The sequence below is a fragment of the Archocentrus centrarchus genome, chromosome 7, assembly GCF_007364275.1.
Source record: "Archocentrus centrarchus isolate MPI-CPG fArcCen1 chromosome 7, fArcCen1, whole genome shotgun sequence".
NCBI lineage: Eukaryota > Metazoa > Chordata > Actinopteri > Cichliformes > Cichlidae > Archocentrus > Archocentrus centrarchus.
Window position 1 is genome coordinate 33,153,672 of NC_044352.1, and position 12,505 is coordinate 33,166,176.

The 12,505-nt window shown below is 39.5% G+C and overlaps 1 protein-coding gene across 2 annotated transcripts in view; it reads right to left on the minus strand.

Annotated features, from left to right (window-relative positions):
* Positions 1 to 2,378: 2,378 nt before the first annotated feature.
* The window catches only part of slco4a1 (solute carrier organic anion transporter family, member 4A1), a 40,285-nt gene continuing 30,158 nt past the window's right edge, over positions 2,379 to 12,505 (minus strand). For both annotated transcript variants that reach the window (XM_030733077.1, XM_030733076.1), the window contains exons 9-12: positions 10,631 to 10,806; positions 7,941 to 8,005; positions 7,682 to 7,830; positions 2,379 to 6,764 (exon numbers count right to left, since the gene is read on the minus strand). In XM_030733077.1, coding sequence (XP_030588937.1) covers positions 6,594 to 6,764; positions 7,682 to 7,830; positions 7,941 to 8,005; positions 10,631 to 10,806 — 561 coding nt within the window. In that variant the 3' untranslated portion in view covers positions 2,379 to 6,593. The remainder of the gene's footprint in view (positions 6,765 to 7,681; positions 7,831 to 7,940; positions 8,006 to 10,630; positions 10,807 to 12,505) is intronic.

Below are 12,505 nucleotides of genomic sequence, written 5' to 3' on the forward strand. Positions count from 1 at the left end.
ATAGAATAGTAATTTATCAGTCAGAAGGTTGATGGTTCGCTCCCAGGCTGTCATGTCAAACTATCCCACGGCAAAATAATGACTTCCATACATGAATAACAAATGTGACGAAATCGATACCTAGGTCTACTTTTGGGGTCTGCCGGACAAAACTGAACATTATTTAAACGCACTTTCGTCTACGACCACTAGATGTTGCTTTTTTCCCCTTCCAAAACGTAAATATTGGTCGTAATTCGTGCCTATAGAAATGACCAATACCTACGTTTTCACTCTGAGGACAGGCTAAACATTAGTGTCTGATCTCACAAATGTGCTTCTGGAAGAATGGTCAAAAAATCCCATAAACACTCCTAAACCTCGTGGAAAGCCTTCCCAGAAGAGTTGAAGCTGTTATAGCTGCAAAGGGTGGGCCAACATCATATTAAACCCTGTGGATTAAGAATGGGATGTCACTCAAGTTCCTGTGTGAAGGCAGGCAAGTGAATACTTTTGGCAATATAGTGTATACATTACTGCAGAAAAAAATAACAATTCCATTTTGAATATAGTGATCCTGACAGACATGGATTTAAGTTTACAGGTGAACCTTTTTGCTAACTGGTGGAATTTCTTGTCTTCTTAATACATGTGAGACTGAGGAAAGTTTGCATTTCTGGTCGATGCGCCGTCAAACATCAAACGATCTGAGCCTAAACGGAGGAATAATAACACATATAAGAGACAATCGTACTGCCATATCCTCCATCACTGGGGCTTATCGGGTACAAAGGGATTAAATATTCAAACACATATAATGAATGTATCATTTATAGTGCTATAATCAGGGGTTACAGCGGGCCAGACCGAGTCCGTAAGTTGTGCAGCTTAGCTAGCGCAACTGAAGAGGAGCGAGCATGAAGGGAGTAACGTGTGGCAGGTAAACGCAACGTTTCTAAATGCTCAGCAAATATCAGCAAACACACAAAGCGTGTGCCGTTTGTCACACAGTGTGTCTGCTAGCTAAAATAAGAGCTGCTGTATTTTCAGGGACAGCAAAGAGAGAGAAGTTCACTCAGAGATGGAGAAAGAGGACTGGAGAGGAAGAAGAGAGGTTAGAATTAAAAATAAGGACTGCAAAACAAACTGAAGTATGCTGACTTTGTGTAATTCAAGGATTGTATGAAAATACTGCAGTTTAGTATGTAATAAACAGGTTAGCTTATTGTACTGTATTTACAGTAAAGCTCTGTGTTGTGCACAGAGGCTGTGTTGATGGTCAGAGTTACAGGTTACATCAGTGCAGCAGAGATGAGTTTGAATCAAAGCTGCTGATGCTGAGATTCATTCACTGAGTCCAACATTTCTACAGCCTGTATGCTGTCAGTGTGGGGATGGAGATCAGCTCAGATAGCTGTGAAATACTGGGTTACATCTTTGTGAGTTCAGTTCATCCACACAGAGCAGTAAACCTCAGAGCAGCAGCAGCAGCAGGTCAGCTGATCACAGCCTGCACACCAACATCATTTACTGCAGCTCACAATAGAAAGTTGTGATTCTTCTCCCCATGCAGAGCCACTACAGCTGATCTTAGGGTTCCTCCACCTTCTGAATCCCACTGTAACCCCTGAGTATCCTCATGTTTGTGTTTAGGTGGAGGCACAGTCACAAAGAAGTTGAACCAGTACTTCGATTTTTAGCAAAGTATTTTTTAACACAAGTACTTGTACTTCTACTTAAGTACAGAATGTCACTACTTTTGCCACCTCTGGTAGTTCCTACTGTGTAGCATAGAAGAAGCACTGTGATGGCAACACTGTTTTTGATTTGTTCTGAATTCGTGCCAAACCTTAACCAACATGGCTACCACAACATCCTGCATTGACACACCATACTACATCGTGTGACCATCCTTTCTTCTTCTGCAGGCAGGTGTATCAAAACACATCTCTGGGCATTTTAGGGCTGAGCAAGCAGAGTGATAGAAAGCATCTAACCTTTATTCAGCAAAACTTAACAAAAAAAAAAACACTCCATCACCGTGACTGAAAGAACGAATAGAGTGAGGTATTATCAAAGCAAAAAGTGGTTGTTTTGAGCCATCAAAAATTGTGATGTAGCATCTTTTTAAAGTTGTTTTATCACTATTGTGAGTAAAACTGCAGGAGACCCTATCCAAACCTGTGACTGGTAGTTCATGGTATTTGTTGATATCTCTCTCTCTCTCTCTCTCTCTCTCTCTCACACACACACACACACACACATGCGCTCACACACACACACACACACACACACACACACACACACACACACACACACACACACACACACACACACACACACACACACACACACACACACACACACACACAAAGAAACACTTGAGACACAAAATAATCTGTTGTTGAGCTTTTGTAATTAGAAAACCCTTGACATCTTTGAATCATTCCATAAAAAGATCACAGATTTCACACCCATTGCTTCCATTAAAAAAAACAAAAACAAAAAAAAACAGTACCAAAAGAAAATTAAAAAAAAGAAATATAAACTGATTTACAAAGTGGCTTGTCAAAGCTCAGGAATTGATTGACAATCACAAGGAGGAATGCATACATACATTCATGTGAAAATCACACACCTCAACATCAGCTGGAGGGCCTATAGATGATTTCTTACATGAGCAGAGTACATACCAACAACGCTATAAAAAAAAAGATACAGACAGGAACAGGGTTTGTTTGTTTGTCTGACAAAGGGCAGCACAGCATTCTTGTTATTCATTGCAAAGTGAATGCACAGACTTAAATATGAGTGCTGAAATATTATAAATAATAAATTTAAAATTAGTGATTAAAAATGAAATACAAGAGTTATTATGCAAAGCTGCTTTGGCACATTTACACACATACAGTACTGTGACAAAAAGATTCAAAACTGGGCAGAGTTTTTTATACTGCAAGTCATGCCAATTGTGTGTCACCTTCCGCAAGCCCAGCATTCAAGCTTACACTCTAAAAAGGTTCCGTCATACCAGCATTTAAAACAGCCAAATATGGGAGCAGGAACTCTGCAGAACAAGAGTGGTTCTGTTTACTCAAGTGGACTTCTGCAACCAAAAACCTCTACTTAAAGGTATGGAGTGTAAGATCTCATCACTAGATGTCAGTCGATTACAGATTTCAGTGCATAATTCTAGCTACAGTGGCCACTGTAGGACAAACAACTCTGGACCCCATAGCTAGGATTATTCATCTGTAGTGAGTACAGGCTGTAACTCCTCGCTTACCTCAGCTAGTGTCCATAACTATTTCTTCTGGAGGAGGCTGTAAAGGTGAGGTGAGGAGGAAGATGATGAGGTGGAAATGAGGAAGGAGAGAGCAGTGTTGGAGAAGGAGTAAGACATATTGACTGTTTTTTCACTAGTTTTGCAATGGCTACGGTCAGTGCCACTACTGGTGGTATGAGGTGACACCTGGACCCTACGGAGGTTGCACAAGTAGTCTGACTGGTCCAGGATAGCACATCAATTTGTACCATTGCCACAAAGTTTGCTGTGTCTCCCAGCACAGTCTGAAGAGCCTGGGGGAGATTCTAAGACATAGGCAGTTACTGTACGAAAGCTGGACAGGGCCATAGAAGGTCCCTTGGCTCCTTTGTGCAAGAAGAGCAGGATGAGCACTACCAGAGTCCTTCAAAATGACCTTCAGCAGGCCACTAGTGTCAACATCTCTGACTAAATAATGAGAAACAGACTTCATCAGGGGCTCTTTAGTGGGCTTTGTATTCACTTCCTAGTAATTTGGAGCCCAATTGGCATTTCCAATAGAATACCAGAATTGGCAGGTCCACCAGTGGTGCCCTGTGCTTTTTACATGAGAGCAGGTTCACTCTGAGCATGTGTGAAAGGATCTGGAGAAGCCATGGAGAATAGTATGAAGAACAGTAACATGTAACATCAATCAGCATGATCAGTTTAATGATAGATCAGTGATGGTCTGGGGAGGCATATCCATGGAGGGATGCGCAGACCTCTATGGCCTAGGCAACGGCACCCTGTCTTCCATTAGGTATTGAGAAGAAATCCCAGACCCAGACCCTGTGCTAGTGCATTAAGTCCTGGGTTCCTACTGGTGCACGACAATGCCCAGCCTCATGTCGGAAGAGCACACAGGTAGGATGAATGAGGATGAAGGAATAAATACCAGTGATTCACCCTCATGCTCACCTTACCTAAATCCAATAGAACACCTCTGGGACATTATGTTTCTTTCCATCCAACACTGCCAGGTTGCACCCCGAGCATACCCTGATGTCAGGGATACATACAAGCACACTGAGATGATACAAACTACCGAGTCTCATTTTGAGTTCATGAGCAATGAAATTTTGGCAAAATACACTACGTTACTGCATCATTTTATTTTATTTTTTTTACTTTGATTTTCGGGTTGTGTTTGAAGCCCTCTGGTTCAGATGGTGACAGGAAAAAGGCTCAGCCTGAGGCTTCATAGCAGGACTTACATTAACAGCAAAAAGGATCCATTTAAATGAGCTAGTTTTATGGTCCCAGAACACATCTACACATCTGGCTTCATGTCTTACAGGGTTTACAGGTCTACAGGGATGCATAATGGAACTAAAGCATTGTTAATGACTCAAATGTGCTTTTTCTGCTTTGACAAGACAATATATTTGTTGTGAAAAATGTCTGCTGGTTGTGGCACAAATTCATGTGCCAAAGTTGATCACATCTGAACAGGATACTGCAGATTTATGCTGATTTTTTCATTGGCAATAACAAATTTTACTGAAATACTGGACTATTTTAAATGCTGGTGTTAAAACACCTTTTTTGTGTACCAACATACTTCAGTGGAATTTCTATAAAAGAGAAGCATCAAAGGTAATATTACTTGATTGGCAAACAGAGCAATAATCTCTACAGAGCTCAATAGATGGATTTCAATTCAAATACATCATATTTCCCTGCATTTCACTACTTTTAATTATAAGCTTGTAACTGGTTCAACTCTTGTTTATATATGTCCAAGTATCTATCAAAATACACATACTTTTTAAATTGAAGATATATTTGTGCTGCTGTACTGGGACCAATGCTTTACGTTTATTGCATTAATATATACAGTACCCTGAAAGTACTCTGGAGACTGGAAGTTCACCTTTTTGCACATTTAATTGTGTTTTACATTAAATTTGAACAAGGGCATTGCCCATCAATCTACCCTCAGTAACCCGTATTGACAAAGTTAAAATATGTTTTCATTTTCTTTTTAGAATTCACTGCCAGTTCATTAAAAATCCAAAGTTGGAATCTATCACTTAAAAGAGCATTCAAACATTTTTCTGTGGCATTTCAAATTGAGGTAATCTTGTTTGCTTTATTTGCTCTGAAGATAGTTTAGAAAGGCAGAGACCTGCATCAATATATGTAAGTGTGTGATGACAAATCTGACAAGATGTGAAACTATTGCTGATGCTTTGAGCAATCGCAGGAGCCTCAATAACTGTGAATTGAAAAATGTTTGCCACAAGCAACGCTCTGAGAAAAAGACAAACTGAGAAAGTAAACAAAAAGGGCTTTGAACAGAGAGGGGACTAAAATTGCTCTAAGTGAGCAACACAAATCTCTGCAGAGAGTTAATTCAGAAAATAGAGTTAGTTCTGAAAAGCCATTAAAATGAGTTGCTAACATGACTGCATCACTGGAATGCCTTCATGATAAGACCTGTGGATAACTGGAAATACCTGAAGATGTCAGTTCATAGATCTTTCCTATCGTCTGTGACATATCTTGAGAGGATTTGCCAATAATCATTTTATTAACTGTCCAAAGCCTGTAGACACTTACCCAAGAGGACTGGAAGCTGTACTTAGTGTTAAAGGAGCTCAATAAAGTACTGGATCAGGGTTCTAAATTGTATTATATTTCAAAACTTAAAAAATGTGTTATAAATGTCTTAATACGGGATACTGAGTGAAGATTTTTGGGGAAAATTAGACAACTTTTCCTTTCAGGTTTCTAAAAAGTGTGGGTAAGTGTAGGTGCATGCCTTTTCCTTTTAAGTAACACAAGACAGATGAAGATAATTTGGCTTCATTAACACTGGCTGTGGGATGTCATGGAGTATAACAGGCCATTGCTTTATGTGTGGGTAGAAAACAAAGTGAAATAACATACGACAGGTATAAATGCTTCTTTTTGTTCACATCATAAATGCTTCATATACCACTAAGGTCTGTGGTGTTTCATTGGCTTTTGAAGGATATTAAATTATGAAACAGAAATGTCATGAAACTCACGCTCTAAGGAGTCATTCAAGCTGATTAGTTAGAGACGTTTGAGGAATGTTTTTCTTTTTAGGGCAGAAAAACCTGTGTGGCTTTGCCCTGTCTGCAAAACACTCACACCCGTGTATTCAAAGCTGGATTTTCTGTCAAGACAGCAGCATCATGACATCATGACATGCTATAGAAAGTCATGGTGTGTTTTTGTGTGTGCATGAAGGCATTCTGGGACTGTTTGTCTCTATCTCGCTCGCTCTCTCACAGACACACACACACACACACACTCAGTGGTTAGGTGATCCCTGACATCATAGCCTGGCATGCAGGTTGACAATGACGCCATCCTCAGGGAGATCTTTCACAGGAAGATCGATACCGTGTCCCATGCCATGGTCAGTGCTCTCACAGCTGCTTTGTGGTGACTCTGGGGGAGGCTGGTACAGGACGCTGGCTACCAGGAAAAAGATGGTCCCCAAAACCTGAAACAGAGGAGGGAAAGACAGCAGTGAGGATGAAATACCTGAATAAACAGCAGTGGGAAAATATCAAAAAGTTAAAATCAGACAAATTTGCACTATGGCATCAGTATAAACTTATTCAAAGTCACTAATATAAAGTCAGCCATTGGAATGTCAAAAATAAAAGCATCTAATGAAAATGCAACTATAGTGCACTTATTAGTAGGGGTGTTTGTATATATCAATTCAACTGGGGGGCAAAGGAGCTGACTCTCACGCATCCTGCATCACAGCGAATGACTGTAATGTTGGCAATTTCTCAGCTTTCCGGAATGTTATGATACGCTTGGTGTTAAAGGGTTAAACGCAGAGTGGTGTATAAACACAGAGAGTAAAAAGAGGTGAGTGAAGAAGAAATACTCAGTGCATTATGGGAAGCTCCCAACAGCCTATCAGAGCCTGTGTGTATACTTTTGAGCCTGTGTTGATTAGAAAAAATCCAAAAGAAATTCAAACTTGTGCACTCGATTCTTAGTTTTTACAGTCATTAAAAATGAATGATGTACAATCACTCCACACTGAAAAATGACCAGTTCAAAGAAGTCATTAAAAGCTCCAAATTACCATGGATATACATATACATATTTAGTATAGATTTACACATACTCATCATGGGACATGATGATGAGTATGTGTAAACTTTTGACCACAGCTGTGCATGCAATCAGCAACTGTTTCACCTGATTATGAAAAGAGTCCCTGGAGTGGAAGACATTAATGTGAGTATCTGTGGTAAACAACTTTATAGACTATTGTTATTGGCAACTTGCTGAAAAACATAAAGGTCTTACCTCAATGACAAAATAATTTTATATTGTTACACTGAGTATTGAATTGGAGGCTACAGCAATATCTGCTAGCCTGTGAATTAGTATTACCTTATAGAGGATTCCAGCTACCAGTGTGTACTGGCTCATGGCAAAATTGTGATAGAGGTAGCACGATCCCTGCTCGCCACACTTATCTTGCCACAGTAAGCAGGCTATGTCAATCACTGAGCCAAATGCTATGGGTCCTGGTATGCCGCCTGGGGGGGGGGGGGGGGGGGGGGGGGGGGGGGGCACAGATGGGAGAAGGTAAAGCATTTTGATTTTGATTGGGTCAGAAAGTAACCTAAAAAAAATGCAGCAGGCCTACCTAGCGTGCGCACCACAATCCACTGGATGCCAAGACCAAAGGATCTCTGGCTGTCTGGTACACACCTGTGCAGGACAACGTTAGTCAGACATAATGAACATCAAACTCTATTACAACACAGTTTGATGATTTCCTGCAACTACATCTACTATTTGTTTGTGTGCTATCACACATTCACATACTGTTGTTACTGTTGCGGTAAAGATCTCACAGCACAATTTTCTTATATAGGGAAACATACAAAATACTCTAATCCTCATTTGCAGACATACTTTATACACCAATATCAGTTTCAAATGAATTTGAACTAACATAACTTATTAGAATTCATCACAATAATCTTTTGTATTAGATGAACAGGGTAATAGGAAATGTAACAGGTCAGCAGAGATTAAGTTTTTACATTTATAAAGTGCAATAAACCAGCATCAGCCTGGTTGTACAGATACAGCCAGTTCTCCACTGCTGGGAGCCCCCGACATTTCTCCTGAAGTTTATCTACTTCCAACTATGAGCACTCCCCTTTCACTCAATTGCAGTGTCACCAAGAGATGGCACTTTCTTCAAAATAGTTTGACATATATTTAAACTGTTTTGATAGCATTCAAAAGTGAGTAAATAATTCCACCTGATGAAATCTAAAAACTTAATCAAAGGTAAGTTGTAAAATAGATGGATCAAACTTTACAGTCAGTTTGACTATTCAGACATTTTACACAGCACAGTGCTGCAAATCCTCAAAACTATTCCCAGCAAACATTTCTTCATTCATCCATTTCAATCTAATCAAGTAAATGAAACAGAAAAGTAAAAAAAAAAAAATTAAAAATTCAATAGATCCAAAAGCAGATGTGGAAGTTTTGTCTGATACTGGTAGAAATGAGTTTTTAATTTATTTTTTTGCTGGGTTGGTACTTGTTCAGACTTCTGCTTGATTTATGTGTATGTTAATGCCGTCAGGACCACTTGACAGTGCTTCTCGAATTGGGGGCTGGCTTGACTGCAGTGAATATTTTCCCAATCCCACACATAGCCTACACCACACCACACATGTATTTTTACAGTGAGCAGAGCAGTTTGTACAGTCAAAACACAGCAAAGAATTCCACACATTCAGACCTCATTCAGCAACTAACAAAAGTCATAAAGAGTCCAATATTCCACACAGTCCCCAGCAAATTTAATCAGCGTTTAGCCTTATATAAAGCTTTATATAAGTAGGTGCCTTCAGCTGCCTGAACAAAATCAGCTAATAGTCATATTATCTCTGCCAGTAAATCCTCGTTTTGCTCTGTTTTATATTTCACCAGCCCAAAGCAGAATACACTCACATATAGCACTGCTGTCTCACTTTGAAACACATTTAAAATGCTCCATTCTCTAACAGAACACAGTGATAATTAATTCACATTTAAACTTAGATTTGAGATTTTATATGGAAACATTTGCAGTTCTGTTAAATAATACCTTTACATTTTTATATTCAGAAACTTTCTGTATGCGTTGCTCTCTGCCTTCTGGCAGAACCAGTTTATGTTTATATATTTTACAGACAGATTTCCTGTTATGCTTCTATGATTATTACAGAAGCCCTGAGCAAATTTAAACTGCATGACAGCAGGCAGTAAATAATTGAGCTTTATGGTTACTCCCCCTGGTGGAAACAGAAGACATTACACCTGGTCTTCCTACACGCTGTTTAGGGGCATTGCCAATTGAGGTTGTACTGACTGCCTAACTGGCAGGGGATCCCATTACCATCAGTATTGGGCAAGGATCTGCCATGGCCCTGTCATGGAAAAGCCGGCCATTGTAAGTGTCTGTATCTGTACGCTGCACAAGATTCTACCAGTAAACACTATTTCTTCTGAGACTATTTCAGCTTTGAAAAAATTATGCTTGGCTTAATTTTCATGATTAGACAGTAGTATGTTCACAAAATAATATTTTTTTATTGGCAGAGCACCAGTGTAACACTATTTTGTCTCAGTTTATTTCATCACTGTCATCTTGGAAAAGGGGAGTCCCAGTAAGTAAAAAAAAAATATATATATATCTGCAAATTACTCCTACATAAAGTTCTTAGGGTCTCTCGAATCTATAGACTTTTTAGAGGAAAAATAATAAGTTTTTTTTATTTATATGTAATAAATCAATTTATTATTTATGAAATATAGTATTCGGGGCAGCACGGTGCCATGGTGGTTAGTACTGCGCCTCACAGCTAGAAGATCTGAATTTGAAGGCTGTGTGGAGTTTGCATGTTCTCCCTGTGTCTGTGTGGGTTTCCTCTGGGTATTCCAGTCCAGTCTCACAGTCCAAAGGTATGCAGTTAGTGGGGTTAGGTTAAGTGGTAATTCCAGATTTCCCATAGGTGTGTGTGAATGGTTGTCTGTCTCTCTGTGTAAGCCCTGCAACAGGCTGGTGACCTGTACAGGGTACACCCTGCCTCTCACCCTATGAATGCTAGGATAGGCTCCACCCCCCACCTCCACAATCCTGAACAGGATAAGAGGAAGAGAATGGATGTAGTATTCAAATGTAAATGTTTCCTACTATATCATACTAGAATATATACATTGTTAAAAACAGATATTTGGAGAAATCACAGGGAGCTCAGTGCTTAAATGAGTGAAACAAGATGTTCTATGCATTTAAATGTATTCAGAGGTTTCACTGTGGCCACCCACCTGAGTGTGGCAGTGAGTGCTGGGATGCTACAGAGGAAGGTGAAGCCGATAATGATGAAGAGTAAGGAGAGGAAGGCTGGCATGTGATGACAGGAACTGCCACACTTCCCTGCCAGAGCGAAGCCCTCCTCACCCCAGGACACATTACCCACCACACAGCTACATCCAGAGTACACCTAGAGACATAAACACAAGCCACATGCAGAACTGCTGAAGTAGATTTCAGTCTCAACATATGTATACTCATTAGGAGTTCCTTGTATCGGACAGTGACTGAATCAAGTAGCTCAAACAGCAAAGAGGAAACAAGTGGATTCATACTTGTCAGTCTGCTTCTGGAAAGCTAAGCACAGTTTGGAGAAATACTGTGATTAAATCAACATGGCGCCCTCCGTGGCAGACGTGTTTGCGACGCGCTCCCTACACCAATTGACACTGCACCAGTCAGGACAGGAAGGCTCTCCAGCGTGTCATCAAAACAGCACAATTCATCTGTGGAGCTGCCTTCCCATCACTACAGGACACTTATAATACCCGGGTAATAAAGAGGGCACACAACATCATCAAGGACCGTACCCACCCACAGCACACACTGTTCACACTCCTGCCGTCTGGCAGACGTTACAGGAGTGTAAAAGCAAGAACAACCAGACTAAAAAACAGTTTCTATCCACAGGCCATCAGGCTACTGAACCACTGACTGATTACCAAACTGTGATTACCTGCCTTTCTTTCATCTGTATATATCTGTATATATTGCACTTGCTTTATTATTTATTTATTTTTATTTTCTACTTTTACTTTCCTAATATACTAGTTCTTAAATTTTATTTTAACTTAGTTGCTTATTTCAATTGTTTGTAAAGCAGTCGCAAGTAAGAATTTCATTGCTCAGCATAACCACAGTGTTTTGCGGTGTACATGACAATAAACTTCTTGAATCTTGAATCTTGAATCTTGAATCCATAGGCAGTGCTAGGGACAGATTTATGGTAAATGGACTAGTTCTTATATAGTCTTGGAACCAGTGTGCTTTAAATGGATTATGTTCACAACATACATACTAAAAACTAATAATAATAGTAATACTAATAGTAATGTGGGAAGAACAGGAGAATGAATTACTTATTGTAATTTCAGCAATGCAAAATCATTTAAAAGATAGATTGCCAAAGTTAACATTGTCCAAATAGCCATTGCTAATAAATATTAAATCAGTTGTTAATTAAAACTTAATTAACATTTTCTTTGCTAATAAAAACATATTTTAAAAAGTTTACTAATTGTACAATATTTAGTTTGCAAATGATCTTTGAACATCATATCTATTGTAACTGTAAGGTTGCACCGGACTCTTATAGAGCATATTGTGATAGTCCCCCAGCACTGGTCCTCCTGTTGTGTGTTCTCCTCTGTGTTGTCTTGCAGTTCCTGATGGGAACTGGAAGAACGCTGGATGTTCTAGTCTCCCCCACAGCAATTAAGAGCTGACTGTCTTTGCTTTCTCTCCATTTTCCCAGCACCGTCTTACTTGTTTTGTTGTCTTTGGACTCATTACTTTAGGTATACAAAGCCTTCAGCTTATTATTCAAACACCAACAGTCAACTGTTGTAACACACATACTATCAAAGGTTACATGAAGTATGATGTTTAGTTTCTTTTTGTAGGCAGGTGGGTTTTGGTTAGGTTTAGGCACCAAAGTTGCTTTGGTCAGTTTAGGGAAAGATTGTGGTTTGGAGCCCTTGTAATTATTGCATCACAGGAACATTAAGAGATATTTTGTGCATATCTTTGGGACACCAGAGGTTTTGACTAAATGGCAGAGAAAGGGCTGCTCATTAATTAAACCCTTACCAGAAAATAACAGTAATATT